This window comes from Megalops cyprinoides, chromosome 8 (genome assembly GCF_013368585.1).
Source record: "Megalops cyprinoides isolate fMegCyp1 chromosome 8, fMegCyp1.pri, whole genome shotgun sequence".
Classification (NCBI taxonomy): Eukaryota; Metazoa; Chordata; class Actinopteri; order Elopiformes; family Megalopidae; genus Megalops; species Megalops cyprinoides.
Window position 1 is genome coordinate 30,993,675 of NC_050590.1, and position 18,931 is coordinate 31,012,605.

Consider the following 18,931-nt stretch of genomic DNA (forward strand, 5'->3'; position numbering starts at 1 on the left):
GCACATTTCAGAAGCTGCATCACTCATACAATATGTTTCTCTTTCTTCACATTCTGTATTTTAAAGATGCACGTCCTGTCAGTGCCCTCAGCTGCATAGGAAAAAACCTGAGCCCTGAGCTTGAGCTAACTTGGGAAAAGCCTGCTGGCTCTAATGAAGGATTCAATATTACCTGGGGAAGCAATGTGGACTCACAAACTCACACCAGAAGCTATAATTTCACCATTCCAAATCTCTCATACAATAAAAACTATACTGTGAGCATCCAGACCATTGGATGTGGGAAACCGAGCAGTGTATTTCAAGTAACTTGTCAGACGGGCATTGCACGTACGTGTTTGTTTATTGATATAATTCACAATAATTAGATATTATGTGAGCATTTACTTCAGCTAACCTAACATGTCATATATCTTCTTCTTTTTAAAGGTCCACCCAAACCAGACATAACTATGGGTATAAATACTAACATTACTAAAATGGAGTACAATATGTTTGTTTTGAAATTCAGCACAAACCTCCTAAATAGTGAAAATGGACCAATTGTAGCTTATGGAATCCTGGTGACTTCAGGCGATGGTGAGATTTTTCTGGCTTCTCAGTGCAAGTTTTGTTAATTTCTCTGATGGAAGGTTCATTTTCCCTTGGTTGTGCTTCCTTGGTTAGGCTATGTTTCTGTAAAAAAAAATTGAATATTTTACCAGGTTAATGACTACGTTACTAAGTTTATACAGTTTTATTATTTAGTTCATCTTCCTGATTAGATATTTGTGCAATTTTGTCATTTGTGTAATTGTAAGCTTCTTTTTTGGAAGCAGGACCTGCTAACTTAAGTTACCTGACTAACACCTGGACGCAACATCAGAAGACCCCTTATCTGGCTTTGATACAGAACAATACGGTCCAAACTCGAAATGGGGAAAACACGATAACTGTTGATGTAGGGTCTGGTTCCAAATATGAAGGCTACTACAATGGACCGCTGACAGCTAAAACTACTTACAGGTAGCAGCTGTATTGAATCACAACTGAAAGAATACTAAGAATACACACAATTAAAATTATTATCATTCTGTCAACAACATTTTAAAAGTGTTGGCATGTGGTTAGCAACTTCATTGACTGCCTTGTATCTGTTACAACATGTCAGTGCTTTCCTTTGCAATATCACTTTCATCATCCATTGTTTTATGCAATAAAATGCAGATCGCTTGTTTTTACTTTACTTATTCTGAAATTAAACCTCCATGAAGACCCTTTCCTAAAGACGTCTTCAATGCATAATATGTTGGCCTGTTTTAGGTATGTTTTACTGTATCTAATGAAATCATTGAGTCTAGACATAAGATTTACAGGCAAGCACAGTTATATGTTCTTCATGCTTTTCCCTTTATACAGTTATTTTTTGGAATCACTAACTGCACATTAGGGTCAGCTCACTGTGACCTCTGCAGTCATGCAGGAGTGTTGAAGCAAGATGAATGTAATCCTCTGATACACACAGAAACAAGCCAAAGGCTAGTTTTAAACTAAAAGTCCCACTGTGCACCACGCTGAAGACCGGCAGGATGAGTAAACCGGGCTAGTTTGTTGCAACAATGTGGTCAGAATCCAAAAATGATGCAAGTTTTTAAACCGTGTGGCTGTGTTCTTAATAAAATGCAATCAGTGCACTTTTAAAATGGTAGTATGAAAAACAGTATACTGTATATTTAACAGTTGTTTGTCTCTCTGACCCACAGATTTGGTTTGGTGCTGTTTACCCGTCTGAAATTAGATAATAAATTGGTAAAAATATCAGAATCCTATGTCACGTTCTCAGATTTTGAGCCCAATGCCATCAGGCTTCCAGAAAATCCAGGTAATGTATGATGGCTCCTTTGAAATTTTCCTGCCACACACAAGGAAAAAGATTACTATCACAACAGAAAATATGCCATGGTATCTGAGGCCAATGTGGATCTCTCTCTCTCTCTCTTTCTCATCAGCTGTCATTGGTGGTGCAGTGGCTGGAATGCTGGCTTTTCTAGTCATTCTAATCTGTATCACTGTGATACTTACAATCCATTGGAGAAGGTGAGAGCTGATGCCATTATTTCATTGTATTTTGTTATTTCCAAAACTGTTAAAATAGATATCAGAGTATGTAGTGTCTTTTAAGATGTGTTGATATTTTGGATGACAACATATATTTCTTCCAGGATCGCTAAGAAAGACTCTGCTGACATCCCTATTCAGCCTATAAGGTGATCTTTAAAATTTGCGCATTTTGCGTTACTCTGTCTTGCATCACGTCAAATGTATTTTTTTTTTTAAATCAGAGCTGAAATATGGAGCTGTGTCCAAGTTTGTTGCCTAAATTGACAAAGTTACAAGAAACAAGAAAATTACAGATTACAATAGCATTGCTCAAAACCTGTACATTATTTTACACCTTTGTACAGAATTAATATATATTTTTTTTTTTTTTGCAGAGGCAAAGTGTAAGTATGCATCAGCTCTCTTGCTCTTGTCCATCTGCATGTGAGTGTGTGTGTGTTTATGTGATCTTACTTTACTGGATGTTTGGATTACACTCGAGTTAATCACTGGTGTGCATCTCTGCAGTAGCATTCCCATACGTGTGGAGGACTATGAAGTGTACTACAAGAAGCAGCGAGCTGATTCCAATTGTGGGTTCGCTGAGGAGTTTGAGGTAAAAAATGGAAATTTTCTCAACAATAACTGATTGATTGCACTCAGGCTTTTATGAAATCTCCTTGAACATGTAGAAATTCATTCTGTTGTATCAAAACATGACAATTTTGCAACAGTGGTCAGCCAGCTCAGTACTTCAGTCAGGGATATTTACAACCATACCTAACATTCTAATGGAACAGCAATTACTCCCCTGTTCTCATTGTCTGTGGCATAGGAGAACCCCCAAACTGTGATGTGATGTGGATAGCACTCAGTAAGCAACTTCAGTTCAAATCGTGTTTTTCTATTTGGATTCTGGGAACCACATTTTAGGAGGAAGTTGTCCCCATAGCTATATGTACAAGGTCAGCCACCTGTGAACATGCCTTGATACAGTCAAAAGCTTGTTCAGTAATTACAAGCAGTCCCCATTTTACAAGAATCTGGTATGTGATCAAGTGCAGAACTACCACCATTAATTGTTTTACAACATAAACCCTTGATTTATTATACATTTTTAACACAGCCTTGCAAAAATCTGCAGTTGTTCAAGTTAGGTCCTGAATGTAACAAGAAAAATATGGTGTGTGTGTGTGTGTGTGTGTGTGTGTGTGTGTGTGTGTGTGTGTGTGTGTGTGTGTGTGTGTGAATGCTGTGCTGTACTTTTGTTTATTGTATAGTGCTGTGCTGATCTATTCTGTATACTTAAATCTTCTTCCATCATAAATTATAAAAGAATGTTACTGATGTCTCAGGGGAGTGGAGTTTTGTGACACCCCCCGACCATGCATACAGAAACCATGTAATGCACCACAACAGCCATGTTAGAATCAAATTGTGGTTTTGTGCGCTTGTGAACAGCATGAGAGAAGTTGCACCTTTGCAACTGCACCTCCATTTCAAAATCTGGAGACGGCAGAATTTCACTGGTGAACACCAGGATTTCAGGGATGCTGTGACTCAGTTGTGTTTTCCTATTTGTGTGCAGGATCTCAAGCCTGTGGGTGTGTCACAGGCCAAGGTCAATGCTCTGGCTCTGGAGAACAAGGGGAAGAACCGCTACAACAATGTACTTCCATGTATGTAAACACAACCACCACTGTGACTCTGGCTTACATGTGGTAACATGCTTATTCCAAACCACAAACACTAGCGCACACTCTGAAGCCTGTGTATTGTCAACATCCATACCTTATTTTGGTCCTTTTCACTTTTCCTTTTCACACATAGACGATTCATCGCGGGTCAAGCTTTCGATCAATGGAAGTCCCTTTGACGACTACATCAATGCCAACTATATGCCAGTACGTATCAGCTGATCCGCAATGATCCCTGATCTCATGAGTCATGTAATGTAGTGCTATAATTTTACTGCCATTTGTGTCCACAGGGCTACAATTCCAAGAAGGAGTACATTGCTGCACAGGGTCCTCTTCCCGCTACGGTGAACGAATTCTGGAGAATGATCTGGGAGAAAAACGTCCACACCCTGGTGATGCTGACCAGATGCAACGAGCAGGGACGGGTCTGTAGTCATGTGCGCACAAATGTACACTTGCACACACATACACAAACATACACTCACTCATAGCAATACTTTATGTCAGGAAGGTACAATAGTTGGAATTGCAGATTTTGTTAAAGGCTTGATGCACTCGGATGCTGGGTGAGGTGGGCCTACCTTAGCTGGATGGAATCTGATTCTGAATGCCTGACTGCAATATTGTGGTGTGGCCCCTGGCTGTGAAGCAATCTGGGTCTTTTACGTTGCTCAAGGATAGCTTTTCTACAGCTTACGTTGCTCAAAACCTGTGTCACATGGCTTGCACCTGCAACCTTTTAGTTATGTGCTCAACTAATTATCCACTCTCCCATATCACTTGCCTAAACAGTTAAAGGTTTGCTACTAAAAATAAAAAAAAAATATTACAGGCAGAATCCTCATCCTTCATAATTGCACTACAAAACAACCAGGATACTCTTGCAAACTATTAATACACAACAGGAGATGCATTAAGCTAAATGTAAAGGTAAAGGACACACACAATAACTAGGCCTTCAATTCACCCAAATTCTCTCCCAGGTGAAATGTGAAGAATACTGGCCATCTAAAACCAAACATTTCAACAACATAACGGTAACAACAACATCTGAAATCCCACTGGAGGACTGGACCATAAGGGACTTTGACGTAAAAAATGTGAGTATAATGCAGGGTTTAAAACAGGAGCATGTGCTGATGGTTAGAGCAGACACCACAGGAGAAATTTGGGATTTGTGACCTTTCCCCCATGGTATGAGGAGATCACCACTGTCTGTGCAACAGTTAAAACTACTGACTTGTGAGTTGTATAAAATGCTCATGCCGTGGCTGACACTCTGACTTGCTTAGGTCAAGACAGCAGAGACCCGAGCACTGCGCCATTTCCATTTCACAGCCTGGCCGGACCATGGAGTGCCCGAGACCACCGAGCTGCTCATCAACTTCAGGCACTTAGTGAGGGAGCACATGGAGCAGTTCTCCCGCAACTCACCCACTGTGGTGCACTGCAGGTGAGACCCTGCCCAGAGACATCCGCAGTCCTACTGTCACCCTTGGTCTTCATGGTGTCAGTGGCTTTATACCATGTTTGCTGTCAAAGGCTTCAAACAGTATATGTTCTGATGCTGTCAGTGTCTTTATACCTCATACTACATCACATTACACGCCTCTTATCCAGAGTGACTCCCAGCCCAAGAGAACAGAATATATATACAGAATGCCTAATATCTGCATCTGTTGTGGTTTCCTTCTCATTATCAAGTGCGGGAGTGGGGCGGACCGGAACCTTTATCGCCATTGACCGTCTGATCTACCAGATTGAGAGAGAGAGCATGGTGGATGTGTATGGAATCGTCCATGACCTGCGCATGCACAGGCCACTCATGGTCCAGACTGAGGTGAGAGGGAGTGTGTTTTCATCACAATGGCTCTGTGAGGTCACCGCCCACTAGTCACCTGCATTTATAGCAAATGTACTGTAATCGGGAGCTTATGGTAATAAATGTTGACCAAGCTGGGGGATTGGCCAGGTTTTATTTTTTCATTAAAGTTTAATGTATGTTCTGTGCAGAGCTTTTGAAAATAAAAATATCTATGGAGCCACTGACACCCTACTCATTACAAGGAGAATTTGGAATACTGATCAACCCTGCATCTTGAGCAAATGAATAATCAACTGGTACATTAAAATATGTCCAAATATTTTTTAAATGTTATATTAATATTATTATGCATATTATTGTTAATTTATGAATTGATAAGATTGATAAGATTGTAGTAGAGTGTGGTGTGGAAATTTAATTAATTAATTTAATCAATTCAGTTAATTAAATAATTTTAATGAATTAATACTGAGGAGTAAGCAGAGTTGTTTCTGTGGTTTCCACAATTCCTTGCATGCTGTGTAGATTATCACAGTGGGGTCCCAGCCTGGGAGTATAACAGCAGTATTCTTAAGTGAGGATGCTAGAGAGAGAAACTGGTATTCAAACAGATGTTAGGTGACAGACCCAACATGTGTCAGTGGGGTTTAATTGCAGATGTACATTTTTCAAATTGCATGCAGTTGAAATTAAGTTCTAGTTAATATGAGTAAATGGGAGTCTAAGGACAAACAGTGAACTTCAGAAAAAGTGTTCAGTTGTAAGCTAAGAACAAAGCCTGATTTACAGAGGAGCCCACAACCTGTCTGAAAAGGAGGCATGTATTCTAGCAGCCCAATGAGAGAAATGAAACTGGTGACATTACAAATCAGACATTTTCATTTTCTATTTTATTTTCTCATCATCCTATCATTTAAATAACTTTTCATTTTCCTTATAGGACCAGTATGTGTTCCTAAACCAGTGTGCCATGGACATCATCAAATCAAGGACTGGGACCAATGTAGACTTGATCTATCAGAATACAGCAGCACTCACTATTTACGAGAACATTCAGCCCATGAAGGGGGGAGATGGCTGCCCTGAGGCCTAGTCCTCTGTGTGTCATACCATACCTGCCTCCAATTTCAGAAGAAGGAAGCCTTTTGACAGAAAATGATTGTATTTTTTTGAATGTCTACCCTACCAGAAATTATGCACAGGAATTGAGGATGAACCTTGTTCTTTCAGTAAAGCAGGAAATGTTGTTGTTATTATTATTCTATATCTGTGGATTATTCTTTATTTTTTGTTTGTTCATTTTATAACATTTATCTGGTAAAATCATTTCAGGATCACTTCAGGAATATGAATAAATTGCCAGAATAATTAACTATATGCAAAGTTGCATCAAAATGAAGAAATGGCTTGTTTAGAAAGGGTGATTTCTATTTTTCTAATTATAGGGTTGTCTTCCAGATGCATTCCAGTTTGTTTTTATACCTTTGAACAGGATAAATACTTGGTTATTTTTTCAGTGTGCAATACATGATTGCAAATATCTTAATATGATAATTATTACTGCTGTTATCGTTATTATTATTTTATTTCAATCTTGATAAACATTGCACTCAGGACACATTGTACCTTGATTACCAATTACAAAATACATCACGCTTCCATTAAATAATTTATCTAACAGAGAATACTGTTACTGCACATAGTGTCATTTATTTTGAATATAGATACTGATATATTTGTATAGGCATGATCCTGCCACCAGGTTCATTTTTTCTAGCTTTAACAGTGCTTAGTTTCAGCATCTCATAATAACAATGCTTCTTTATAATCTCTATGCATTATCCCAAATCTGGTACAGTAAGTCTACCACTGGCAGAGCCGAGTGTCTACTTACTGGGAGACAACTTATTTAGTCTTTTCCCTGAGGGGGTAATGTTGTTTTCTGTCCTTTGCATTTCTGTGTAGTGTGTATGTAAGCACTGTGGAGATCCTGTCAGAGTGGGCCTTAACAAGATGTGCTATGGCAATGCAAGTGTGGGAACGATGTAAGTATACACAAAATAAGGCCAGGAACAGATAAGTTTATGAGGACAGTACATGCAGGTTTTGTCTACAGTACTGTGTACTGACTTGACATGGTAACTGTTCAGACTTAATAGTACAATAAAAAAATATCTATCTAATATGCTGGAGTTGCCATACAGTGATGTGGCATAAATATATTTCAAATGTGACACCAATATTTTATAAACTTATTTGCTGATTTTGGGTTAAACCAAATGAATGCACTGGTTGCATATATGCTGTTTCATGCATAATAACTTGCCTTTAGCTTTTGTTTTCTTTGAGTGTTTGAAATCTATTTAGAGAACATTGTGCCTTTATGAATGCCATGATTGTTGCCACATGGTGTTTAAATGTGATTTTGCTTTTGATTTAGATTTTGCTTAGGACATTGCAATTTGACTGTTTTGTTTTCTTGGACACATTTTCATGTGCAATTAATGACTTGAAACTGCTTCAACAGAGGCCGAGTACTTCATATGCTGTTAGAAAACTTGTATCACAAAGCCTTTGAGTTTTCTTGTGTTATTATATTCCCTAGAAATGAAATGACTAAAAAATACCCCCTCATTGCTGTGCTGACAAAATTGGGGATGTAACATGAGCAGTGCTAATGTCTTGGGCAATTAACTTAGATACCAACTGCAATGAGTTTACAGATGCAGGTAATGTGGGTGAGGATACTGCCTCTGTTCACCTGCACATTCCCACTGCTCAACCTGTTTCAATGCATAAAGAGAGTTTACTTTTATGTTTAAAATCAATGCACTCTCCCCTTTTAGTGGTCACATGAATATGTGAAGTTAAATGTTAAAGCATGCTGTGTCATGGTTTTAAAGCCACTAGTTAAGGTTTATTTTTACATTTTTAGTTTTTGTTTTACTTGTTTTCAGTATAAATTGTGTTGTATTCTTAAGGATTCAAAGTAATTATGTTGTTTTTTTTACTGTTTCTAAACTCCAGCTGTAAAAGTTCTACCCTGTTGCTCTGTGCAGAGTATGATGCTAGCAGTTGTTATGAATGGAAAATACGCAGAATTTTTTATGCCAGTAAATAATATAAAGGTGTTAACAGAGCAGGATTAAAGATGTTGCACTTCACAAGTGTGTGTTGTGTTTATAGTCTGTATATATTGGCGCATGCTTGTGTGTGTGTGTGTGTGTGTGTTTGCGTGCATCAGGTAGCCACAACTAACCCAACCTATTCAAGTGAGACTAAAAACTGCTACATATGACTCGTTTAGTGCTCCACTACAACTCCTCCTTACCACAGGGTCCAACACTGTCTAAGTCAAACAGTACATGTCTTGCACTAAAGTAGACTAATGCCAACTCCTCATATGCACTATCCCACTGTGGGTGGAGGGCCTTGTACTGTCCTATCTGGGCTACTGGAACATTCCCAGCAACTGTATGTGGCTGGCCTTCCTGCAACTGGCAGTCAGATGGCATCAGGTCATACAGAATTCAGCCGCTTAATTGATGTTCATCCTCCCTGGAATGTAACCATTTCTTGCCCTTGCTCATCTCTCTCCAGTTCCTTGCTGAACGTTCAAGGGTACGGCTATACCATGTAGTGCACAGCTACAGTTAACACCAGAACAAGCACTGCACTCTGCAGTCTCTAGTTGCCTAGCAATTCCCACCTGCCAAAGCCAAACATCCCAAAAAAAAAAAAAAAATCCTGCGCAGTCCCCAGTGGTACATGTTGGCGTTGAAATGGCCAACCCCTGTGCGAAGTCTGTTCAGGGTGACCCATTCTCTGTGGGGCAAGTCCAAGCCAGGTGGGGCTGGGGTGCTTGGCTCAACTGTGAACTGGGTAGGTCGTGGAATCCATTCCCAGCTGGCTCTCCACGCACCCACCCAGTAGGTTGAAACTGGGATTGTCAAGATCCTGACAGCACAACACACCTTACCCAGCATTAAGTTACAGATCAGTATTCAACAGTGTGTGTATTCCAGGAAGGTTCATACAGCTTTGTCTGGCACTTCAAAATGTTTTCTTTCCATTATTTTTAAAAACTATGTGTATGCCTGTGTTTGAGTTATTCTATGCTTATGTTGCCACTTTTCTTGCTTGATGCTCAATCCCTTGTCACAGCACTTTCAGTTCTGTGCTTCTAATGAGATGATAATAAAGGCAAATGTTTATGCCAAAGCCCATTAGAGGGCATTTAAATCCATATTTAAATAATCGAAGAAGAAAAAACCCTGTGCTACCGGGTCCACTTCTTATACTGTGATGATCACTACCTGCAGATCCCCCAAAGTGTAGTTCATGTTCATGACCTGCTGCATTACTACAATACAAATTGTTATCGAGCAGATGCTTTTATCCACAGTGTGAGTACAGAGTGCATCTACTAAAGTGGTATGAAAGACTTTACATGCCACAGGACATAGGACACCACAAACCATATTCAAACATACAGCATGCCCAGATAGTGTGGTGATAACATGCCCCTAACATGCTTTAATAAGTAAGTGGAGTGCAACTGGATTGCAGGACTACAACATGCCTAACAAAAAAGCTGATGATGGGCTGTAGGGGGAGCTTTTCATAAGCAATGTTCTACTCAGAAGCAAGATGTCTCTGTACACCTACACCTTACATCTAAATGCCCTTTCTGACACTGAGTATAGTGCTTTGGCAAGGATAGGTGGTCAACTTCAGGAGCCAGACCAGCACTTCTATGCAGGCCCAATGCTATTCACCCCCCAGACAGACGTCAGTGCACCCCCAGTTGTCTCCTTATATCCTAATGTCTACATAGTATTTATTACTTTTTGTGTACCCCCTGGTTTATGATTGCACCGCTCTATTATTTTCTCCTGGCACTGAGCCTGCTTCTATGGTTCATGGTTATGGATTTGTATCATTACTATGGATATTTGTGGAATTATTGCAACTGCTAATCATTCAGAATTTTGCTGCAAGAATCCGTATATGGTCACTGCTCGCATGGTCATGGCACAAAATAGCCAGCAGGGGGATTGCATAAATCACAATTAGGAATTCTATGAATTGTCATCTCACAAGTGTCCCCCATTGACAGTAATCTGCAAATTGATAACAGAGTGTTGCTGGAAGGTCCTGAAAGCATTTTAGGGGACATAATTCATGTAATACGCATGCTCTAAACTGCGCATGAAATAAACATCAAACACGGGAGTAGACCTCATATTAAAAATCAGAGAGACACATAGCTTGGAGCGTCAATGCAGGGGTCTTTTAACAAGCTGCAATTTCAATGTCTATTGAACTGAAGTAAATACAATTTTTAGCGTTGCTAATTTGAATTAAATGTTAACAAGTGAGAAAATGAACATTAATTACAAAATAATTGTCACTAGTGAGAACTGAATTATTACTAGTAAGACAAAATTTATAATGTGATTCAATGATTAACTGCAAGCGAACTAGTTCCATTCTAATTGAGAACTTAATTGTTACTAATAAGAAAATAATCGTCTCTTGTGATAAATTAATTATTATTAACCTTTATTTATTCAGGTGAATCCCATTGAGATAGAGATCTCATTTTCAATAGAGACCTGATGTACATAAAGTAAAAATAAAAACAAAATAAAAACATTCATGGACAAATAATCTCAAAAGAATTTACAGTATGAATTAGTTAACAAATGACAATAGAAAAATGCAATATTGTGATAAAATGACACATAAAGGAAAATTAAAACACATAAAATGCCAAATTAAAACACCAGCCATTTATCTATTCAATTCAATTTGTATGTATAGCGCTTTTTACAGCACAAGTTGTCACAGAGCAGCTTTACATTGTTCCCAGGCCTGATTATCAGGCCAATTATCATTGATAGTAAAATATTCCTGGTTAAGTAGGAACTTAGTTTCCTACTGCCAACGGACGATTAAATGTTAAAACGGCTTGCCATAGCATTCCCATCTTTGAAGATGAATGTAGAGTACGTGAAAGATGATCCGCAACTCTGCCAGGGAGACCGACCTCTGTTTTCAGCGCATAACCTGACTCTAATGATCAACATCGTTGCCGCTTGAGTTCAAAGCAAATTGCCCGTATTTCTCCAGTCATCAATGATCACGGGAATCGCAGAGTGATGTCACCCCCGAAACTGCTCCACTACCTGCTACCAAAAAGTTACTGGTTTTACGCATAACGCACTGAAGCTACTAGCTACTCTCAACTCTGCAACATTCACCTCCCTTTGACCTCCTCTTTCTCTGTACCAACCTCTGGCGGCCATGCTGAGCTTGAGATAATTAGCTAACGTCCTTTTTCTGGCGCCAACAGAATATAAAGTGTTGAAAGGGCTCGCCATAATATTCTCAATTTAGAACACGAGGAATGATATCTAGCTGCTCCCTCCTTTTCTGATTTTTCCTTCAAAAAAGAACAACAAGAGCACAGTAGCCAACTAACTGGTATTGCAAGTATAATAAATGGGTTTGCTGAATGTTGTCTTAATGCTGGAAAACACAAACGGATATTCTGTGAAAAGGATACATTGCTTCATAGAAAACATCAACTTGCTCGCATTTTAAGCAGGAGGTCTAGAAATCAGCAAATTAGCTTCTATTATCTAGATAATCTAACATTACTAATGCTAGCAAGCTGAAAACACTGCACAAGTAAATGTTAAATCGGTTCAATTAGGCCTTGTTGCTAAAAAGCGTAGAAGTGGTTTATATTTCCATGGGTAACTACATGCTGTAAACTTCGTTATTACCTTCCTCTACCTCCCAACAGCATAGTTTAAAGAAATCTGCCATATAAATTCACTAAACTAAATCTCACTTCAACGCTTTGATGCCTTTCTGTGTAGTTCATGGACGCGCTTCTTCTCGGATGAGTATATTTCTGGGTTTGACGACTGAAGGTACATGTTGCCACCTATTGGCATGGAGCGTGGATCACAGAAACTGCGTCTTAAATTTGTTTTATAATCTGTCTGTTATGATGGTAACTCCGTTACTATTGCTGTTACTCTGTTAATTACCCCCCCCCTCCCAAAAAAAAAGAAAAAAAATCTACACCCCCGATCTCAATATTTACTTGACTGCGTAAGTTCAGCTGTTTTATTATTCCTTTGAGGCAACAATGGTAATATTATTAACCAGATTGAAAATAATCAAACATGAGCTTGGTTGTGTTAGTGCCTGATCTGTTTGAAAAGGTGTTTCTGTACTGAGATAATCAGTTTTATGAGAAAATAAAATCCAGGGAAATGTATTTATTGAAGCAAGCATTTATCAAGCATGTACTTCACTAATCCAAACAAATACTTTTCCTAGAGCTCACTATCACAAGCTCAATTTTCTTTTATTAGTGGAAATATACATGTTTCATGATCAACTTATTCTCCCCATTAAGCAGCAGACCTTAAATCAAAACTGACAGCAAGTAAATTTACAGCCTGGCTGCACCTAGGAAAAGCCCCAGGCCTGGGCATTAACAACAGTGTAGCAATACTCCATGGCTTTCTGCTGAGTGAGTAACTCTCAGGGTTTGAGTATGACTGACATGATGAAGACCAGTGGGAGTTCATGTATCGATAAAAGGTTCTCTTGTTCTGACTCTGCCATTCTGAATCTAGGTCATGCTGCACATATAATGACCGCATAACAAGGAAAAGTGGGGCAGAGAGTATAAGCTAGGGAAATAGAGTGCTAACAATGGCTGAAATTCTAACTGAAGCTTTCCTGTAGGGAGTGTGGAAAAGTTCTAAAAATGAGAGCTCTGGGGTCACAGTGAGTGAACAGTTAAAGTGGACTGCCAATACTAAAAGCAGCTGCAAGTATTCAAGCAACAGTACTTCTTTAACAGTCAAATATAGTTATTGGTGAAAGTTGTAGAAATAGGAGAAAGATGTCTTGATATCAAAAACAACATGTTGGGGATCAATCCTTCATGTATGCATGTTGTGTATAGAAAAATATATGGTTTTGCATATTGATTAAGCATTTTTTTTTATCAATTTGATTAGTTAATCACTTATGGTTGACCATAAAGCACCTGAGTCACTTTGACTGTTGCATAAACACCATCATCTCATTAGTTGGAAAGGTAATTGGGCAGAGGTGAGGAGGTGATTGAACCTAAAGTAAATATTAGTCTGCAGCAAATATTGGTTGAATGGATGAGTAGTGAAAACATTTATAGTAAGCCATAAATGCTGAATGAAGCAAATTTACATTTACACAACATTTAATCGCTATCCAAAACTGTATACTTTACTTTTCCAAAAACATGCATTCATAAATAGGGTAATGTGTTTCTTTTGATGCTCAATTTAACACAGATGTGACTCTCCTATTTAACATTACCCCTCTGAAAAGACATAGATATTAAAGATAGCTTAAAGGAATATACATATATATATATATATATATATATATATACACACACACACATATATATATATATATATACACACACACATATATATATATATATATATATATATATATATATATATATACCTAAATGATGAATTGATCACATATTCAATATTTCAGTGCCTTGCATAAGCCATGTGACATTATGAACTGATGCTGACTGAAATATAGGTTGTCAGTGTAAACCCAGCAGCATTGTGGTTGTTAAGAAACAAGAGGTTGAATTAACTTCATAATTGGAACTTGAGAGTGCCTTCTGCTGGTCCTGAAAATATCTTTTTAGCTCCAATAAGGACATGCACAAAATAAATTTCAGTGTGGCCCACTTACTACAATTTACAGGTCAGTGATACTACAGTACTTTTGATTGATGCAGAAGTACTGATGGCTCTCTTTTCTTTTGCTTTCTCTTGCCTGCGCTCTCAGGGTAACCTTATTGTCCAAGTCAAGCTGCTTTATTTTATTATCAGACAAAGGTAACTATGTGCACATCTGATGTAGTCAGATTGCTGATCACTGAGGACAGAATGGCAGGTTACTCCTGCTTCCATTTTCTCTCCATTTTTTAGACTTAATGTGCATATGTGAAAGACACATTTAAAAAATGCAGAACCAATATATTTTTTAAATGTGCAGTAACTTTAAATCAAGCTCAAGACATCAACGGTTTCGTTGCAATGCCCAGATCTTGAATTATTCCAGAACTCATATTTCCTTTTATTTCAAAGTGCCTGTTTTTTCCACATAAAACTGTTTCACGGTGCCTATAATATTACACATACGTTGATATCTGACGATGATATTTCATTAATAGCTAGGATGAAGACGCAGTGTGCATCCCTACTTTCAATGAAAAATTAAGTTCTGCTAGTATGGGTGTAAGTGGTACATTGCAGATAATGTAAAAACTTCTGACTCCTCGACAACATTAAGTCACCACTGGCTGCTGCTATTCTGTATAGAAATATTGTCTCAGACTTTCCCGTGTCATGTTTCTGACAGGTTATGTAATCATTTCCAAGTGCTCAGCACAAATAACCACCGTAAATTTCCAACCCATATTATTTCACGTCTCCACACCCACTCTTCCAAAAAATAACAAAAAAAATTATATCCTGTACCTGTACCACAATTATGTGCAGCAGAAATAATAAAAAAAAAGGTAGACTTTCTTTTTTGTGCCTTCAGACTGTAACCAGTTCAGTCTGGTCTTTAACAGCGTACTGTCGACACAAAATCCGTGTAAATCTAGCTTGGCTAGAAAAACCTCGAACGGCATCTGTCACGGCTTCAATGCTTTATTTTCATGGTGCAAACGGCTTTTGCCGTGTAAACCCAAAACCCAGTTCCGTTCTCCGGTCCATGTTTCTGTCGCGTCTCTCTCTATTGGCGGTTCCAGCTCCTCTGGTATTTCCTGCCCTCACGTCCAACAGCTGTACGGCTGTGGCTTTAAGATGGTAATGACTCTCACTCGCCTGCTTCTCGTCTCATACCACCACTGCTGCCACACACACATCGAAGCAGCGACGAAGCTGGATTTCGTGCTCTCTCACTTTGTTTTTTTGTTTTTTTTTTTAAATTTAAAAGAATTAAACATCGAAACCTGAATATTGCTATCCTTACTATTTTTCTAGGCAAAGTACAAGTACGACCATTACCAATAACAATTTGGTTGAGGACGGCGCGCTCCCACCCTTCACGAATGAGAAAGTAGTGATTGGTCCATACACTGCTAGCATGTTACTAGTGAACGGATATTGTGTACGAGGTTAGTTGTTTCGTGCGACCTACTAGTCTAAGAAGAGAAGAGTGATTGTTGATGCTATTAACAGTAGTTTCGGGCAAACGTGGGGCGGATTAGATCTTCAGTTCAGAAATACGTGATGCCTCTTGGAGAAATGCAATGAAGTTATTTGGATACAGCTGACCGTAGACGGCGAGGACTATACTGTAGGTGGGTCATTTTATATTCTTCTTACCACGGTTAAATGCACGTGCAGTTACATTTGTTAATTGTACACACATATCGCAAACCGTAACGCTAATAATAACGTTTGCACGTATTCACGTGCGATAGCAGCTACAGATGATTTTATCATACAGAAACGAAATGCCTAGCCTATATGTCATTAGGATGGTTTATGATGAATGCTTAAGGCATTGATTAATTATGTAAATATAATCGTTTTCATTAACATTGGGTGCCTCTCATTGCAGGGGTGTGAGCCGTGGTAATCGCAAGATCAAAATGACCACGCATTGCCAGTTAATTCAGATACTAGTAAACTCCAGCATCTAGGGGGGAGAAGTATTAAGCACGATTTAAGATTTCTTTAGCCTCACATGGCTTCTGTTTATTTTACAGTTCAGTGGTTACAGGTATTTGTGATTTTTGATAATGCCGTTAATTTCTGATAGATATTCCATAATTCAAAAAGATTCACGCCTTGGTATAATGTCGAAAATCCATTATGGTATTCGAAAATCCGTTATGGTATTCAGGCTGACTCGCTGTTTAACAGATATAGTTTAATGTGAAATATGTGATTCGAATACTGCAGATTTTTTTCCACGGGTTTAATAACGTAACATCACTTGGAACTGGAAGAATTTCTGGAATATTCACTGTTTCTATTACAATTCAGAGGGTGTACGCCACAGTGCGCCACGTCTTACAACTAGGACAATTTCATGTTGCATGTGGATTTTGACTGAAGACAATATTACATAAAAAGGGAGTTGTTTTGATGTTTTAATTGTGTAAAATAGATCTTTGTTGCCGTTTGGTTAATTTATGCTACAGTTTGTATTTCTGTAGCCTGTTTGCTATCTGCAGTCTTTATTGTATCTTCTAATATCCTGCACAGTATGTCATTCGGGAGAAGGGTGTCTGACAAATATATAGACAAAAATCATCATAACAATAATCTGACATATACTTTGGTTATTTATGTGTATGCATTTCATGTATAAATGTTTTGTTGAATACATAACAGAGATACTAATAGTAAAATTAATGCACACATATGTTTTTGCCTTTGTAATTTTGTAGTGGAAGGCTCCAGTGTGTGTATAGGTTGCATTAGTAAAGGATAGAAAGATGCCTAATTTAAGTTTCTGATTCTGCAGTGATGTATTGTATTCCTCAACAGACCTGTGAGAGCAAATTCTCCTGGCTGGAAACCTCCTGTTTGGAACCTTTGTGTTTCTGTGGGTTTATTTCCCATTCACTCTGTCTGTGGCTGAGCACTGTGGAGGGGACCTGCTCCTATTGTCATATTCATCTGTGAATGACTGACAGTAAATCCAGTGAAGTCCCAGGAAAGGGCGTAGTAAATCTGATGTTAATGAGGCAGTGGCTGTGTCCTCCAAGCTCATGCGAGCAGGAGCCAGTCGTGTAGTACACCATAGTGTTAGATTTCTAGAGGTGACCAGGAGAGTCGGACTGTGTACTGACACTGCAGTGTGATTGTAGTGTTTCAGCATGGGAACCTGCGCTCTGTGTCTGCAGATCTCTGCAGGTGGTATAGTGGCATGGCAGTCCGGGAGCCAGGCATGCAATCAGAAGATTCCAGGTGGGGTACATCCCCTGTGCACAAAGAGCTTTACTTTATTTGCTACATTTATATACCTATATGCATAAATGCATTATACGTCAGAGTTCCCATGGTCGGTGACAAGAATTTATCAAGTCGGAAAATATATTGCTAACCACTAGCATCATTCTTGGCAGGGTTTTACAGGTGTAGCCAGTTTTGGCACTGTGACAAATGAGATGGTTCAAATACTGTCACAAAAACTGAAAAATTGTTAGCACAGCCTTCCCCTTCACAGGGGTAGCATGGGTGCTGAGACAAGCTATGTAGAAATCATCTGGTGTCAGAGTTCTCTTAAATCCAGAAATGTAGATTCTGGTGTGAGACAACCTGATACTGCTTGGTTTTGCTGTATTCAGTGATGTAAAACTATTGTGGTGTATCCAATTGATGAATTTTCCACACAAAAGCCACCAAGCACAAGTGAGTGCAAACCCCGAATGCAGCATCGCCTGTTACAACACTCAAGCCTTGTGCCTGGTACCACTGTCTTGCTGTGCACTCTGTAGGGTGGTGGGTAAGCAGAACAATGCCACCTTCATTTCATGGCAAATTCACAATCTGCTAGGGATGTAATGATACATTGAATTTCACAATATCGCGATAAAAATGTCTCAATACCGTCGTGGGACTGTTACGAAATCTACCAGAATATTACATGGTTATTTCGCCGTGTTCCACTATCTCTCCTTGTCGAAAATTGTATTGTTTTGTTTTGCAGTTGTACCAGGGGCGGTTTGTTCCTTAGGGCGGTCGGGCGACCCACCACCAAAGGGGGAAAGGGAGGGAATTTTTCTAGCACATTCTACCACAGTGTTACCCTAGCTGTGACTGTTCTAGACAGTTTGTCCTGCCTCTGAATATCATCGTCCAATCCAATCAGCGTCAAGTTGTGTTCCGTGGAGTACCGCCCCTTTCGGGCGATTTCAGTCTGGTTGAAAATCGCCCAGATCGCTCTGATAGACTCTCATGTTAAGGAAATTTTTTTCAAACTGCAGGCACTGCAATACAATCTGTATGGGTTCCAGGTGGGCTTGCACTAACGTGCTTTCATCATACGTAACTTGTTGTAGGGATTGCCAGGGCAGCCAGTGATCTTGTCACATTCAAGGTCAACATGGCTAATGTTACCTCAACTCAGAACAACTCGATCGTGTCATTAAGAGAAATACCCTTCAGTCGTCGTAGTAATCAGGATAAATTGGCAGTTAAAGAATTAGGACCACCCAGACCAAATTTAAACATCAAGCAAGTATCTACAAAGGGGG

General features: G+C 39.0%; 2 protein-coding genes across 4 annotated transcripts in view; both read left to right on the forward strand.

Moving 5' to 3' along the window:
• The first annotated feature begins 254 nt into the window (after positions 1-254).
• On the forward strand, positions 255-6,838 carry LOC118781795 (receptor-type tyrosine-protein phosphatase eta-like). Its single transcript, XM_036534879.1, has 15 exons — positions 255-330; positions 430-579; positions 819-1,005; positions 1,743-1,861; positions 1,989-2,076; positions 2,202-2,246; positions 2,475-2,483; positions 2,608-2,695; positions 3,668-3,758; positions 3,910-3,983; positions 4,070-4,204; positions 4,763-4,879; positions 5,072-5,232; positions 5,484-5,619; positions 6,545-6,838. Exons 2-15 carry the CDS (start codon positions 453-455, stop codon positions 6,695-6,697), a joined length of 1,530 nt encoding a protein of 509 aa, XP_036390772.1. The 5' UTR covers positions 255-330; positions 430-452; the 3' UTR covers positions 6,698-6,838.
• Positions 6,839-15,666: 8,828 nt separating this feature from the next.
• Positions 15,667-18,931, forward strand: part of LOC118781791 (oxysterol-binding protein-related protein 5-like) — a 58,266-nt gene continuing 55,001 nt past the window's right edge. For 2 of the 3 annotated variants that reach the window (XM_036534871.1, XM_036534873.1), the window contains exon 1: positions 15,667-16,021. The gene's annotated coding sequence lies outside the window, so the exon portion shown is untranslated. The remainder of the gene's footprint in view (positions 16,022-18,931) is intronic. The other variant, XM_036534872.1, reaches the window with a different exon arrangement.